Raw genomic sequence first — 16,855 nt, 5'->3', positions numbered from 1 at the left:
ACATTTATCCACATTATACTTCATCTGCCACGCATTTGCCCACTCACCTAACCTATCCAAGTCACTCTGCAGCCTCATAGCATCCTCCTCGCAGCTCACACTGCCACCCAACTTAGTGTCATCCGCAAATTTGGAGATACTACATTTAATCCCCTCGTCTAAATCATTAATGTACAATGTAAACAGCTGGGGCCCCAGCACAGAACCCTGCGGTACCCCACTAGTCACTGCCTGCCATTCCGAAAAGTACCCATTTACTCCTACTCTTTGCTTCCTGTCTGACAACCAGTTCTCAATCCACGTCAGCACACTACCCCCAATCCCATGTGCTTTAACTTTGCACATTAATCTCCTGTGTGGGACCTTGTCGAAAGCCTTCTGAAAGTCCAAAATGTACCACATCAACTGGTACTCCTTTGTCCACTTTATTGGAAACATCCTCAAAAAATTCCAGAAGATTTGTCAAGCATGATCTCCCTTTCACAAATCCATGCTGACTTGGACCTATCATGTCACCATTTTCCAAATGCGCTGCTATGACATCCTTAATAATTGATTCCATCATTTTACCCACTACTGAGGTCAGGCTGACCGGTCTATAATTCCCTGCTTTCTCTCTCCCTCCTTTTTTAAAAAGTGGGGTTACATTGGCTACCCTCCACTCGATAGGAAATCCATGTGGTGTACATGGATTTCAAAAAGGCGTTTGATAAAGCACCACATAACAGGCTTGCCAGCAAAGTTGAAGAAATACGAAATTGGCGAAGTAACAGGAAACCAAGAGTAGTGATGAACGGTTGATTTTCGGACTGGAGGAAGGTATACAGTGATGTTCCGCAGGGGTCGGTACTGGGACCACTGTTTTTCTTGATATATATTAATGACTTGGACTTGGGTGTACAGGGCACAATTTCAAAAAGTGCAGATGACACAAAACCTGGAAATATAGTGAACAGTAAGGAGGATAGTGATAGACTTCAAGAGGACATAGACAAGCTGGTGGGATGGGCAGACACGTGGCAGATGAAATTTAACACATAAAAGTGTGAAATTATACATTTTGGTAGGAAGAACGAGGAGAGGCAATATAAACTAAAAGGTATAATTCTAAAGGGGGTGCATGACAGAGAGACCTGGGGGTATATGTGCACAAATCATTGAAGTTGCCAGGACAGGCTGAGAAAGTGGTTAAATAAACATATGGGATCCTGGGCTTCATAAATAGAGGCATAAAGTTCAAAAGCAAGGCAGTTATAATGAACTTTTATAAAACACTGATTCGGTCTCAACTGAAGTATTGTGTCCAATTCTGGGCACTGAACTTTAGGAAGGATGTGAAGACTTGAAAGAAGGTGCAGAAAAGATTTACGAGAATGGCTCCAAGGATGAGGGACTTCAGTTACGTGGGTTGTTCTCCCTAGAGCAGAGAAGGTTGAGAGGAGATTTGATCGAGGTGTTCAAAATCACGAGGGGCCTGGACAGAGTAGATAGAGAGAAACTGTTCCCATTGGAGGAAGGGTCGAGAACCAGAGGACACAGATTTAAGATGATTGGCAGAGGATCCAAAGGTGACATGAGGAAAAACATTTTTACGCAGCAAGTGGTTAGGATCTGGAATTCACTGCCTGAGGAGGCAGATTCAATTCCGGCTTTCAAAAGGGAACTGGATAAGTACCTGAAGGAAAAGAATTTGCAGGGCTATGGGGAAGGGCAGGGGAGTGGGACTGGCTGAGGTGCTCTTGCAGAGAGCCGGCACAGGCTCGACGGGCCGAATGGCCTCCTTCTGTGCTGTAACCATTCTATGATTCTATTCTAAAACCACTCGGGCCTGAATCATGTGGCGGTTTTGGTTACTGTTGCCAGACTAACAATCCTTTTGTTGCAATTGTAAACATGGTAAATGCACCAACACTTTCCATCAACGTGCGGCTGGTGTGCAACCATAAGAAAGGTTCATGCAGGTCTGCACCAGATTGATTGGGAGCTGCCATAATGCTTTTATACTGCAGCTGTACAACCTTTTCAACATGTTCGGAGCTGGAACGGACCCGAAAGGATGGCTGTGGGCGACAAAGGATACCCCTTTTAAACCTGGCTGATGACACCTCTGAGGAACCCCACCAATCAACACAAGGAACATTCCAATTCCAGAGAGATGGGTCATCAATCAAGCCATCAGCATGCTGAAGTTACGCTTCAGGTGCCTAGTCAGGTCTGGAGGTGCCCATCAGCACTCAGCAGCGAGGGCATCCAAGATAATTGTGGTGTGCTGTATTCTGCACAACATAGCGCAGCAGCAAGGAGGTCCAGGAGGAAGAGACTGTTCAGGACTCCTCATCTGATGAAGATTCCAATGGTGAAGAGGAAGGGTGCCCAGAACATTGCATCTGGAGATGCCAGGGATGCCCTGACAACTTTGTAGGTTCAGTTAGTCATTCACACTGGAGCAATGTCACAATACACCCCCACCCCCTTACACAAGTCACCCTGTAACCATGCATCCACTGGATCCACATCCACTAAGTGGTGTCCGTCAATTCATCTCTCCACCATCAGCGGCCAACAAATGAAAAACAGAATTCAATAATGGGGCACACGGGAAAGTGGTACGAATTTATAAATATTTAAAACAAATATAAAAATACACTTTTACCCTTGGTGAACTATAAAGACCTTATTTTCCTACCTCTGGCACTTCTACATGGTGCAATCCCTGTGTCTCGAGGTGCTCTCAGCCTACAACCTCTGGGTGTTCGAGCCTGTGAGGGCCCTGCCAATGACTGCTCCACCTGCACCTGGGTGAGTGGAAACAACGGGTTTGAGGTGCGTATGCTTTGTGAGAGTGTGCACCTTCCTGCCCCTTATCACCATCCTTCCTCCCCTGTGTCAGAGACATGTCACTTCTGCCTCTCTGTGAGAGCGCTGCTTGGGGGAGATCAGTTACTCCTTGTAAGCCGAATGTCTAATCTGTCCACTAGCATGTGAAAGCCTGTAGATATGTTGGCGGTTAGAGTTTGCAAGGCCACTGTCTGGACCTGCAGGGGCTCATTGGAGCTCTCATAATACAACTTTCACAGAAGCGGCAAGACATTCAATGGAAGATTGCATGGTCAAAAAGCCCGACAACATGTCACGGTCGCCTCGAGTCCTCACCCTCTCCCTGGCATTCTGTGCTCTCTTCTCCTGCAAGGGTGGCACGACAGACCTATAAGTGCTCTGAGGTATACAGTGCATTCAGTGCGGGTGACAAGCAGGCAGATGCATCTGAGGAATGTGTTGACGGTGCAATTTGAGGATACATGTTGAGAATTGGGGGAGCTGAATGAGGTGGTATCTGAATACATGAGGATTGGGGTGACTGGCAGTGATGGATGAGGAAGGGGAGGTGAGGATGAGAGAGAAGTGTGGATAGGAGGATGTGTATGTAAACTGAACAATTAGTGCTGATGAAAGTGAAGTGGGTGTGAGGAGTGCTGTGAATGAAGTGTGCTTTACAAGACAGAGTGAGATGGTGTGCCCTATAGGATGTCGGTGCATCTTTACATTTGGTGACCTTTCCAGATCTGATCAGGTCATTAAAGCATTTGCAGTGACGCTCCCGCAGTTTACCTCCTCTGCCACTGCCAGCCACACTGCCTTGTGGTGGCATGTGTTTTTTCCCGTTGCTGGGAAACAGGACCACTCTCCTGGTCTTTATCCACCCAGTAGAACATCCGGGGAAGACCCAGTAAACCTAAATGCAACCGTTGCTCTCCTTCCTGCCAACTCTATGTTCTCGTTGGACTAGACAATCTTTAGAGCTCCAAACCACCACCTCTCTTTCACCTCTGAACTGGACTTTAAACAGGCACTGTGAAATCATATCGTGCGGCTGTGTCATGACCGCAATGGAGACGCGAAACCTGAAAGTAAAATGACAACGAGGCATCCATGTTAAAGTCATACCCATCCGGCAATGTTAGGCATTCGTTGCCTGATATTGCTACCCACTCACTCACCTGCACCATCCCCCACTCCACACTAACCTCCCCCCTCCCCGTGCAACTCCCTACCCAAACCCCAACCTGTCCCACATCCCGTACAACTCCCCGCACCCCATCCTACCCCACACACAACTCCCCACCTCCCATTCCACCCTCCGCACAATTCCCCACCCCACCCGCAACCTCCTTCCCACACAACTCCCCACCCAGCCCCCCAAACCCCGGCACCCCACAATTCCCCCACCCCCAAATCTACCCTCTCCCCCAAACAACTCCCCACCCAGCCCCCCAAACCCTGGCACCCCCCCATCCCCCCCCCAAAATCTACCTCACACCCCCCCAATCTCCCCCTCCCCCAAAAAACTCCCCACCCAGCCCCCCAAACCCTGGCACCCCCCCATCCCCAAAATTCCCCACCCCCCCCACCAATCTCCCCCCTCCCCCAAACAACTCCCCACCCAGCCCCCCAAACCCTGGCACCCCCCATCCCCAAAATTTCCCACCCCCCAGTCCCACTCCCCCCCCCAATCTCCCCCCTCCCCCACCCAGCCCCCCAACCTGCGCCACCCCCTAAACCGCCCAACCCCCCCATCCCACCCCCTGCACAACTCCCCACTCCACCCGCAACCCCCCCCCCACACAACTCCCCAACCCCCACACAACTACTCTCCCCGCCCCACCCCCATCCAGGTTAATATTGGGGCCCAAGCTTCAGCTCCAACATGCAGTGCCAGAGGTGGCCAAATAAAAGGTCAAGGGTTGAGTCAGAATGAGAGATAGTGTGGCGGAGGGGAGCAAAAACCAACAGGGTCCAACGATGACCTAATGGAAAAGAACGGAGCAGATAAATCTTGGAGATAAGGGATGAGGCCTAATGTTTGAAGAACAAAATAAAACTTGAGGAAGACATCTATGTGCCCAAAGTGAAAAGAGTTGTGGTAAGAAAACGGCAATGCAGCTGACTGCTCATGTACAAAGATAAATAAGATGCAAACAAACATGTTTCTACAAACTGAAGTCTGGGTGTTTCAGACCGTAGCTGGAGAGTAACAGTTCCTGTATAACTGCTCTATGTGTTACAGACTGTAACTGGAGGGTAAGTGCTCTATTTTCTAGATCTTATTTACCTAGGATGAGGATTTTCTCCATCCTTCTCTGGAGGCAGCGTTTCCCGGTAGAAAACATCCAGGGTTCCAGTATTTTGGGGTTTCTGCACTGTGACATTGACTGTGAGCAGTTTAGTATTGGCCATGCCGAGTCCCTGGGGTAACCCTGATGGCCTAGTGTTGTCCAGCAGGTTGGCGGGCAGCAAATAGTAGATCACAATTATAGCACCAACAACAGGCAGGTAGATCAGCAGCCTGTTCCGATTAAACGTACAGGTATGCATATTCCTCCTCACAAAGGAGAACCCTGGAATGACAACAAAGGTGTATAATAGGCCAATGGCATATAGATGTGAGATACTCACATTAATACAGAATTCTTTTAATTATGAACCACATTTCATCCTTTAACACCACATTTCAGGTATTTCCACAGTTTTATTAGGTGCTTGGGGTTTTGTATCTTAGACTACTCTGTTGGTGAGTCCTAGCACACCATGTCTTTGCGAGTGTAGGTGAGTGCTATCAAGGACTGGAACTTACTAACATTAACATAGGCAAAAAAATAGTATGAAAAAAACTAATGGCACTAAAGACAAATGCCCAGGACCTGATGGCTTCTAGCCCAGGGTTTGAAGGAAGTAGGGGAGGAAATCAAAGATGCTTTAGCCATAATCTTCCAAAGTGCACTTGATTAAGGAATTGTCCCTTTAGATTGGAAAATTGTAAATTTAACTCCATTATTTAAGAAAGATGAGAGGGGAAAAAACAGGAAATTATAGACCTGTTAGTCTACCATTTGTTGTGGGGATACAGGGCCTTCAGCGTCCCACGGTGCTTCTCGCAGGGGAAATCAAACAGCATTTCACACCAAGCCACACCAGAAACATAACTGGCCTGTGACACTACTCCAACCCAGCTGCCGTGTCTTTCTGCAATTTTATCATTTTTATTTCTGATTTCTCGCTGCCTGTCTTTGTGTTCTGTGAACACCTTTGTGTGTCTGGATTTCTGTGTGTGTGTGTGTGTGTGTGTGTTTCAGTGTGTGTGTGTTTCAGTGTGTGTGTGTGTGTGTGTGTTTCAGTGTGTGTGTGTGTTTCTGTGTGTGCGTGTGTTTCAGTGTTGTGTGTGTGTGTTTCAGTGTGTGCGTGTTTGTGCGACGACCCAGCCCGGAAATCGGCACGGTCCGGCCTACAAGATCATCAGCAGGCCGGGGCTGTTGGAGGGAGCAGTGTGTGCTACTGCAGTATACCATCGCAGGGAGCAGTGCGTGCTACTGCAGTATACCACCGCAGGGAGCAGTGCGTGCTACTGCAGGAGGAAGACGGCTGCGAAGCCAGATCGCTAATTGCAGTGCAGGCAGGCATAGCAGGAGGGACGAAGGAGCGGCAAAAGTTTGCAGAGGGAAGTGACCGGGCCCAGGAGAGGCGAGAGTTCGGGGCCCAGAAGAGGCGAGGGCACGAGCCAGCCCACACTGCGATATGTGTGGGCACTAGGTCCGTGCAGCAGAGTCTCCAGTCATCTTGATAACCCTTGCCACTGGACCAAGACCTAGTTCTGTCAAGCCCGTGTGGTGGCTGGTGTGCAACGGCCACCATACGTTAAAAAAATCCACCCAAAGGCATCTTCCACCTTCAAGATGTATAGTTCGGGATCTGGAATATTAGGTCCTTCATTGAAACACCTGTGAACTCATCCCTTTTTGGCGTGGAAGCAAGTCATCCTCACTTCGAGGGACTGCCTAAGATGATGTGGGAAAATGATTGGAATCTGTAATGAAGGACGGTGGCTGAGCACTGAGAGAAATTTAAGCTGATTAGAGGGAGCCAACATGGATTTGTAAAGGTAGGTCAGGTCAAACGAACCAAATTGAAATTTCGGAGGAAGTAACTATAGTAATTGACAGTGGAAGTTCTGTGGATGTTATTTATATGGACTTCCAGAAGGCATTTGGAAAGGTTCCACATACAAGACTGTTAGCTAAAATTAAAGCTCATGGAATTGAAGGCAGGTTATTGACTTGATTAGGTGATTGTTTAGGCAGAAGACAGAGAGTAGGGATAATGGGTATATACTCGAATTGGAAGGAAGTGACTCGTGGTGTCCCACAAGGATCTGTGCTGGGCCTTAACTTGCCACTCCTAGCATAACTTTCACTGATAAGGCAATCTCTGATCATTTCCTAGTATTGCTCTCCACCCACATTCTTCTTCCTTCTCCCAACCTCACTTCTTTCTGTCATAAAATAGAAAATGCTGGAAATACTCAGCAGGTCACACAGCATCTATGGAGAGAGAAACAGAGTTAACATTTCAGGTCAAAGACCTTTCATCAGAACTGGAAAAAGTTAGAGATGAAATGGGTTTTAAGCAAATACAGAGCAAAGGAAAGTGGGGAAGGGAGGGGAGAACAAAAGGGAATGTCTGAGATACGATGGGGCAAGGCAAAAGGGGAAAAGTAAAGAAACAATAGCTGGGTCTAGAGGAGGTGTAAATGGCAATAGCAGAATAGTCAGCATCAGCTGTCCAAAAAATGGGAGCAGTGGTTCTGATCTGAAATGATTGAACTCAATGTTGAAAGTTCCTAATGTAAAGACAAGGTGCTGTTTCTCGAGCTTCATTAGATCAGTGTAGGAGGCCGAGGTCAGAGTGGGAGTGGACGGAAAATTAAAATGACAGGCTCCGGGTCATACTTGTGCATTGAACGGAGGTGTTTAAAATCCTCAACCTTGTTTTCAAATCCATGGCCTTCCACCTCCCTATCTCAGTAACCATCTGCTGACCTACAAGTCTTTGAAATCTCTGCACTCCTCCAATTCTGGCCTCTTGTGCATCCCCGATTGTAATCGCTCCACCATCGGCGGCCGTGTCTTCAGCTGCCTGGGCCCCAAGCTCTGGAATTTCCTTGCTCCTTAAAGCCGACCCCTTGATTAGGTTTTTGGTCATCTGTCCTGTTATCTCCTTCTTGGTGTCAAAAATGTTTTTATTGACAACGCTCTTGTTAAGCGCCTTTGGACCTTTTGCTACGTTACAGGCACTATATAAATGCAAGTTGTTAACTAGTCTATAATAATGACTTAGATAACACAACAGAGAGCCATATATCCAAGTTTGCTGATGACAAAGATTGGTGACATAGTAAGCAGTGACAGGGAGCATAAAATTATAAAGAGACATTGATGGATTAAGTGAGTGGGCAAACTGTGGCAGATGGATTCAGGGCAGGTAAATGTAAAAAAGTGCACAGACGAGAGTACAAATGACAGTAGCCATGTTTGTGAGGGGTGCACAATGTACAAATGCCAGTAGCCATGTATGAGGCGCGCACACTGTACAAATGACAGTAACCATGTTTGTGAGGGGTGCACACTGTACAAATGCCAGTAGCCATGTTTGTGAGGGGTGCACACTGTACAAATGCCAGTAGCCATGTTTGTGAGGCGTGCACACTGTGACAGTAGCCATGTTTGTGAGGGGTGCACACTGTACAAATGACAGTAGCCATGTTTGTGAGGCGTGCACACTGTACAAATAACAGTAGCCATGTTTGTGAGGGGTGCACACTGTACAAATGACAGTAGCCATGTTTGTGAGGGGTGCACACTGTACAAATTAGAGTGAAAAGAAAAATAGAATAACATCCATTTATAGAGAGCCTTTCATGACCTCAGGACGTCCCAAAGCGCTTTACAGCCAATTGAGTACTTTTTGGAGTGTAGTCACTGTTGCAGGAAATGTGGCTATCAGTGTTTTCCCTATGGTACATGGCTACGCACCAATCGGGAGGCCCCGTGCTGGCCGCTCACCAGCTGCTGCTGCTGGAAAAGACACTGCGCATGCACGGCCACGCAACATGTTTAAAGGGACTGCATACCCAAAAAAAGAAGGAATATTGGTGGCCATGGTTGTGAAGGGTACACACAGTACAAATTACAGTGGCATTGTTTGAGGGACACCGACTCCCTGTGGGCCACTCTCATCTGAACCTTATCAGGGCAATATTTATTATTTTTACTTATTATCAATCCAAGGCACAATTTCTCCGCCCTATACAAAGTGCAGCGCATTCAGCACTCTACGGCTCATATTGCATTCCACACAAAATCCCACACAACCACCACCTCTACCGGTTCCCGCTCCCCCAGGAAATTACTCGTGGTAATGAACAGATATGTTTCTCGTGCTGTTGGTTGAGGGATAAATATTAGCCAGGGCACTGGGAGAAACTCCCTGCTCTCATTATTCGAATAGAGCCGTGGGATTTTTCACAGCGATCTAAAAGTGCAGAAAGGGACTTAACACTTCATCCAAAAGATGGCACCTCTGACAATGCCACACTCCCTCAGTCATCATCATCATAGGCAGTCCCTCGGAATCGAGGATGACTTGCTTCCACTCTTAAAATGAGCTCTTAGATGAGTGAACAGTCCAATATGAGAACCAGAGTCTCTGTCACAGGTGGGATAGACACTCGTTGAGGGCAAGGATGAGTGGGACTGACTTGCTGCACGCTCGTTCCGTTCCCTCAGTAGTGCACTGGAGTATCAACCCAGATTATCAAGTCTTTGGAATGGGTCTTGAACCTACAACCTTCTGCCCCAGAGGCGAGAGTGCTGCCGACTGAGCCACCACTGACACCGGTACATGTTTGGAAAAAGAACATAAGAATTAGGAACAGGAGTAGGCCATCTAGCCCCTCGAGCCTGCTCCGCCATTCAATAAGATCATGGCTGATCTGGTCGTGGACTCAGCTCCACTTACCCGCCCTCTCCCCGTAACCCTTAATTCCCTTATTGGTTAAAAATCTATCTATCTGTGACATTCAATGAGCTAGCCTCAACTGCTTCCTTGGGCAGAGAATTCCACAGATTCACAACCCTCTGGGAGAAGAAATTCTTTCTCAACTCGGTTTTAAATTGGCTCCTCCGTATTTTGAGGCTGTGCCCCCTAGTTCTAGTCTCCCCGACCAGTGGAAACAACCTCTCTGTCTCTATCTTGTCTATGCCCTTCATGATTTTAAATGTTTCTATAAGATCACCCCTCATCCTTCTGAACTCCAACGAGTAAAGACCCAGTCTACTCAATCTATCATCATAAGGTAACCCTCTCATTTCTGGAATCAGCCTAGTGAATCTTCTCTACCCCTTCCAAAGCTAGTATATCCTTCCTTAAGTAAGGTGACCAAAACTGCACGCAGTACTCCAGGTGCGGCCTTACCAATACCCTATACAGTTGCAGCAAGACCTCCCTGCTTTTGTACTCCATCCCTCTCGCAATGAAGGCCAACATTACATTCGCCTTCCCGATTACCTGCTGCACCTGCAAACTAACCTTTTGAGTCTCGGTCAATTAGCTCGCTGCCTGAAATTTAAGTGTCCCCCTCCCATTTTATAGGGGGCACTTGGAAAAAAAATATGTTTTTGTGCCCAAAAAAAAAACCTCCCAAAAAAATAAAAGGGCCTGTAAATGTTTGGTGTTTCCCCCAGATCGGGGGGGGCACGGTTTAATGTTTTTTGTTTACTCCCAAAGAGTTTCATGCACAAGGACCCCCAGGTCCCTCTGCACCACAGCATGTTGTAATTTCTCCCCATTCAAATAATATTCCCTTTTACTGTTTTTTTCCCCAAGATGGATGACCTCACACTTTCCGACATTGTATTCCATCTGCCAAACCTTAGCCCATTCGCTTAACCTATCCAAATCTCCTTGCAGCCTCTCCGAGTCCTCTACACAACCCGCTTTCCCACTAATCTTAATGTCATCTGCAAATTTTGTTGCACTACACTCTGTCCCCTCTTCTAGGTCATCTATGTATATTGTAAACAGTTGTGGTCCCAGCACTGATCTCTGTGGCACACCACTAACCACTGATTTCCAACCGGAAAAGGACCCATTTATCCCGACTCTCTGCTTTCTGTTCCCCAGCCATTTCTCTATCCATGCTAATACATTTCCACTGACTCTGTGTACCTTTATCTTCTGCAGTAACCTTTTGTGTGGCACCTTATCGAATGCCTTTTGGAAATCTAAATACACCACATCCATCGGTACACCTCTATCCACCATGCTCGTTATATCCTCAAAGAATTCCAGTAAGTTAGTTAAACATGATTTCCCTTTCATGAATCCATGCTGCGTCTGCTTGATTGCACTATTCCTATCTAGATGTCCTGCTATTTCTTCCTTAATGATAGTTTTAAGCATTTTCCCCACTACAGATGTTAAACTAACCGTCCTATAGTTACCTGCCTTTTGCCTGCCCCCTTTTTTAAACAGAGGCGTTACATTAGTTGCTTTCCAATCCGCTGGTACCTCCCCAGAGACCAGAGAATTTTAGTAGATTATAACGAATGCATCTGCTATAACTTCCGCCATCTCTTTTAATACCCTGGGATGCATTTCATCAGGACCAGGGGACTTGTCTACCTTGAGTCCTATTAGCCTGTCCAGCACTACCCCCCTAGTGATAGTGATTGTCTCAAGGTCCTCCCTTCCCACATTCCTGTGGCCTGCAAATTTTGGCATTGTTTTTGTGTCTTCCACTGTGAAGACAGAAGCAAAATAATTGTTTAAGGTCTCAGCCATTTCCACATTTCCCATTATTAAATCCCCCTTTTCATCTTCTAAGGGACCAACATTTACTTTAGTCACTCTTTTCCGTTTTATATATCTGTAAAAGCTTTTACTATCTGTTTTTATGTTTTGTGCAAGTTTGCCTTCGTAATCTATCTTCCCTTTCTTTATTGCTTTTTTAGTCATTCTTTGCTGTTGCTTAAAATTTTCCCAATCCTCTAGTTTCCCACTAACCTTGGCCACCTTATACGCATTGGTCTTTGATTTGATACTTTCCTTTATTTCCTTGGTTATCCACGGCTGGTTATCCCTTCTCTTGCCGGCCTTCTTTTTCACTGGAATATATTTTTGTTGCGCACTATGAAAGAGCTCCTTAAAAATCCTCCACTGTTCCTCAATTGTGCCACCGTTTAGTCCTTGTTTCCAGTCTACTTTAGCCCCCTCTGCCCTCATCCCACCGTAGTCCCCTTTGTTTAAGCATAGTACGCTCGTTTCTGACACAACTTCCTCATCCTCAATCTGTATTACAAATTCAACCATATTGTGATCACTCATTCCGAGAGGGTCTTTTACTAGGAGATCGTTTATTTTTCCTGTCTCATTACACATGACCAGATCTAAGTTGGCTTGCTCCCTTGTAGGTTCTGTAACATACTGTTCTAAGAAACAATCCCGTATGCATTCTATGAATTCCTCCTCTAGGCTACCCCGTGTGATTTGATTTGACCAATCGATATGTAGGTTAAAATCCCCCATGACTACTGCCGTTCCTTTTTCACATGCCTCCATTATTCCCTTGATTATTGCCCGCCCCACCGTGAAGTTATTATTTGGGGGCCTATAAACTGTGCCGACCAGTGACTTTTTCCCCTTACTATCTCTAATCTCCACCCACAATGATTCAACATTTTGTTCATTGGAGCCAATATCATCCCTCACAACTGCCCTGATATCATCTTTTATTAACAGAGCTACCCCACCTCCTTTCCCTTCTTGCCTATCTTTCTGAATCGTCAGATACCCCTGTATGTTTAATTCCCAGTCTTGGCCACCTTGCAACCATGTTTCTGTAATGGCCACCAAATCATACCCATTTGTAATGATTTGTGCCGTCAACTCATTTACTTTATTTCGAAAGCTGCGTGCATTTAGGTGGAGTGTTTTCATCCTAGTTTTTAAACCATGATTTTTAGTTTTGACCCCTCCTGCAGCCCTTTTATATTCCGTGGCCCTTTTTGTTTCTTGCCTTTGGTTTCTCTGCCCTCCACTTTTACTCATCTCTTTTCTGTCTTTTGTTTTTGTCTCCTTTTTGTTTCCCTCTGTCTCCCTGTATTGGTTCCCATCCCCCTGCCATATTAGTTTAACTCCTCCCCAACAGCACTAGCAAACACTCCCCCGAGGACATTGGTTCCGGTCCTGCCCAAGTGCAGACCGTCCAGTTTGTACTGGTCCCACCTCCCCCAGAACCTGTTCCAATGTCCCACGAATTTGAATCCCTCCCTGTTGCACCACTGCTCAAGCCACGTATTTATCTGTGCTATCCTGTGATTCCTACTCTGACTATCACGTGGCACTGGTAGCAATCCCGAGATTACTACTTTTGAGGTCCTACTTTTTAATTTAGCTCCTAGCTCCTTAAATTCATCTCGTAGGACCGCATCTCTTTTTTTAACCTATGTCGTTGGTACCAATGTGCACCACGACAACTGGCTGTTCTTCCTCCCTTTTTAGAAAGAGAGCAGCAAACGTCAGCCGTGCTCGCCACAGTGCCATCCCCTGGCAAGGCATTGCAGTGTGACAGTTGACATAGCAAACTTGAATGGGAACTGTTGCCGAAGCGGACTGCATCATCATCATAGGCAGTTCCTCGGAATTGAGGAAGACTTGCTTCCACTCTTAAAATGAGTCCTTAGGTGGCTGAACAGTCCAATATGAGAACCACAGTCCCTGTCACAGGTGGGACAGACAGTCGTTGAGGGAAGGGATGGGTGGGATAGGATTGCCACATGATCTTTCCAATGCCTGCGCTTGTTTTCTGCATGCTCTCGGTGATGAGACTCGAGGTGCTCAGCGCCCTCCCGGATGCACTTCCTCCGCTTAGGGCGGTCTTTGGCCAGGGACTCCCAGGTGTCGATGGGGATGTTGCACTTTATCAGGGAGGCTTTGAGAGTATCCTTGTAATGTTTCCTCTGCCCACCTTTGGCTCGTTTGCCATGAAGGAGTTCCGAGTAGAGCGTTTGCTTTGGGAGTCTCATGTCTGGCATGCGAACAATGTGGCCTGCCCAGCGGAGCTGATTGAGTGTGGTCAGTGCTTCAATACTGGGGATGTTGGCCTGGTCGAGGTAGTTAATGTTGGTGCGTCTGTCCTCCCAGGGGATTTGTAGGATCTTGCGGCGACATCGTTGGTGGTATTTCTCCAGCGACTTGAGGTGTCTACTGTACATGGTCCATGTCTCTGAGCCATACAGGAGGGCGGGTATTACTACAGTCCTGTCGACCATGAGCTTGGTGGTGGATTTGAGGGCCTGGTCTTGTCTGCAGCGTGACAGTTGACATAGAAAACTTGAATGGGAACTGTTACCCAAGCGGACTGCAGGAGAATTGTGACAGAGGAGAGCAAAGAAGAAGTGCGCGGCCGACACACGGGGAATTTTAACAATAACCCGGCCACTAAGCGGAGGCCTGCACTCCCCTCCCCGCCCCGTGTGGACAAGCCGGGCTCCCGGAATCCTGCTCACTGGGCCCTGGCTGGAGATGCGCTTTCTTCGGTAAATGCGCGGCTTCAGGGCCGGTCCCCAGGGCCCGCCGTCCGGCCGTTAACCCGGCCCCTACCTTGCTGCTCCCGCCAAACGCCCGGTGGACGCTGCCCTCGGACAGCAACACGGTGAGAGCCCGGTCTCCCCGGCAACCGGCTGCCTGGCCCTCTGATTGGCCGAGCGCGGCGTGCTCACGTCGCTCGGCAGGTGAGGTGACGCCATGACGCCGGGCGGCGGAGGGCGGGCGATGGGCGCCGGACGATGACAGCGTCACAGCTGCGCCGCGATAGACGGTCGGCTCCCGCTCACTCGGAGCCGCGGCCTCGATAGGCGCTGCCGGCGCCCTCTTCGATGCGGCCGGGGCCCTGGCCTGACGCCCTGCGGTTGGAAGGTCGCGCCCGCTCGGCGGCCTCGCTGGCCGATCGCGCGGGCCCAGCGCTGCGGCCGGGCGGACCCGAGCCCGTGTGCCGGCCCGGCCCGGCCGCTCCCCGGGTGTACAGCGCACGGACCGCGGTAGGTAGTCGCCCAACACAGGCCGCCTCTGCTTGTCCGTCCCCCCCCGGCCGCAGTCCCGGCCCCGGCACAGACCGGGTCGGGCACCGCAGGCCTCAGTATCCCGGGTTAGGGGGACCAAGCCTCCGCCAGGCAGCTTACACTGAGCCGGTCACTGCTGACCCCTGACCTCGTGATCCCTGACCTGAGTTTGTGACCCCTGATCTGGTGATTTCTGACTTGGTGACCCCTGATCTGGCGACCCCTGACATGATGATCCCTGACCTGATCTGGTGACCCTTGACTTGGTGATCCCTGACCTAATCTGATTTAGTGATCCTTGGTCTGATCTGGTGATCCCGATCCTGACCCAGTGACCCTGCTGTGTGTGGGTATCTGGTGATCCCGATCCTGACCCAGTGACCCTGCTGTGTGTGGGCATCTGGTGATCCCGATCCTGACCCAGTGACCCTGCTGTGTGTGGGTATCTGGTGATCCTGATCCTGACCCAGTGATCCTGCTGTGTGTGGGTATCTGGTGATCCCGATCCTGACCCAGTGACCCTGCTGTGTGTGGGTATCTGGTGATCCCGATCCTGACCCAGTGACCCTGCTGTGTGTGGGTATCTGATGATCCCGATCCTGACCCAGTGACCCTGCTGTGTGTGGGTATCAGGTGAGGATGGGTTTGGGCTTGACTTTGATACCCATCGCTGTCAATGTCACTCATGGGGGCAAAGTACTCAAAAGTGGCAGCACCCTTGAACCCCAGCAGACTCAGCACCTTCTGTTGTTTTCACTTTCTGTTGCTGTTGTCACTACTGCAGTTTCAATTGTTGTTAATATCGGTGTTGCCACAGCACTATAGTAAGAACTGTGTCAGTATTGTGCTTAATTCAGCCGCTCACATCTGTCCAGCAGTTTCAAGAACTATGCTCATGTGCTTCCTACTAGGGGTGACGGAGTCTGCTGAGAGGGACTTATTGGAGGCCCTGGAAGCAGGGAAGAGAGGTAGCATGGTGGATGGATTTGAGGAGAACATTTGAGCAGAATTTGGCGGGAGGCAGATGGCTGAAGGCTCTGACACCAGTGCAGAGGAGGGCTGAGCGGGGAGTGAGGGGTTCATGTGGAGTGGAGTATGAAGAGAGGAGGCTGTGAGCTAGAGGTCAGAGGCCACTGCAGGAGTAGGGTGATAGATGAGGAGGATCTTGAAGTTGGTGCACTGACAGGGCGCTGAGAGATTGGTGCAGACAGGATTGCTGTGTGTGAGTTGGACTTGTAGGGTGGAGCTTGGAGATGATGAGATAGGGATACGCTTTTAGCAGTGATGGGGGTGAGGTTTGTATAAGGTAGACAATGTCTCAGGTGGAAGTAGGTGGTCTTGGTGATAGACTGGGTATGGGAATTGAAGCTCAGCTCAGAAGTAAGCACAACACTGAGAATTCGTGTGTAGGGCTGAGCAGTGAGCAGGGCTGAGCAGTGAGCAAGGCTGATGAGATTGGGCCTAAGGTACAAGGTTTCCAGAAGGAGCTTTGGTCTTGCCAGTCTTTAAACTCCAGAAACCTCTGACTTCATGGTGTCATTGGTTGTGGAATCAAGGACGGTGATGAGGGGGGATAGCTAGATGTCAGTGCCATACTTTCAACTAAGCTTTAGAGGCAGCGTGTAGCTGATCATCTCATGTTGCTCCCACCACTGCCTATACCTAACAGTACTTCACCCTGGTGTTATATAGCTCAAAATGACAGGGTCCCTGATTATACAGCGGTTTAAGTGGACACAGTATGATAATGTTACCAAGCCAATCATGCTTGCTGTTCTTACTGTCGTGTTAAATTAATCGCTGCTTTTGCTGGTTTTATTACTATTTTGCTATTAAAAATACTGCTGGTTTTAAACCAGTTTTATTGCTGGTATACATGAATTTGAACTGCTGCAAGTTTTATT

At 48.4% G+C, this 16,855-nt stretch overlaps 2 protein-coding genes across 3 annotated transcripts in view; one reads left to right on the top strand and one right to left on the bottom strand.

Annotated features, from left to right (window-relative positions):
* abhd14a (abhydrolase domain containing 14A) overlaps positions 1-14,576 on the bottom strand; it is a 37,206-nt gene extending 22,630 nt beyond the window's left edge. The window contains exons 1-2 of one of the 2 annotated variants that reach the window (XM_070895838.1): positions 14,494-14,576; positions 5,111-5,396 (exon numbers count right to left, since the gene is read on the bottom strand). In XM_070895838.1, coding sequence (XP_070751939.1) covers positions 5,111-5,373 — 263 coding nt within the window. In that variant the 5' untranslated portion in view covers positions 5,374-5,396; positions 14,494-14,576. The other variant, XM_070895837.1, reaches the window with a different exon arrangement.
* Positions 14,577-14,842: 266 nt separating this feature from the next.
* The window catches only part of tmcc1a (transmembrane and coiled-coil domain family 1a), a 216,860-nt gene continuing 214,847 nt past the window's right edge, over positions 14,843-16,855 (top strand). The window contains exon 1 of the mRNA XM_070895834.1: positions 14,843-14,930. The gene's annotated coding sequence lies outside the window, so the exon portion shown is untranslated. The remainder of the gene's footprint in view (positions 14,931-16,855) is intronic.

Source organism: Pristiophorus japonicus, chromosome 12, assembly GCF_044704955.1.
Source record: "Pristiophorus japonicus isolate sPriJap1 chromosome 12, sPriJap1.hap1, whole genome shotgun sequence".
NCBI classification, from domain to species: domain Eukaryota; kingdom Metazoa; phylum Chordata; class Chondrichthyes; family Pristiophoridae; genus Pristiophorus; species Pristiophorus japonicus.
The sequence above is the reverse complement of the archived record's forward strand: the minus strand, read 5'-3'. Positions and strand labels throughout refer to the sequence as shown.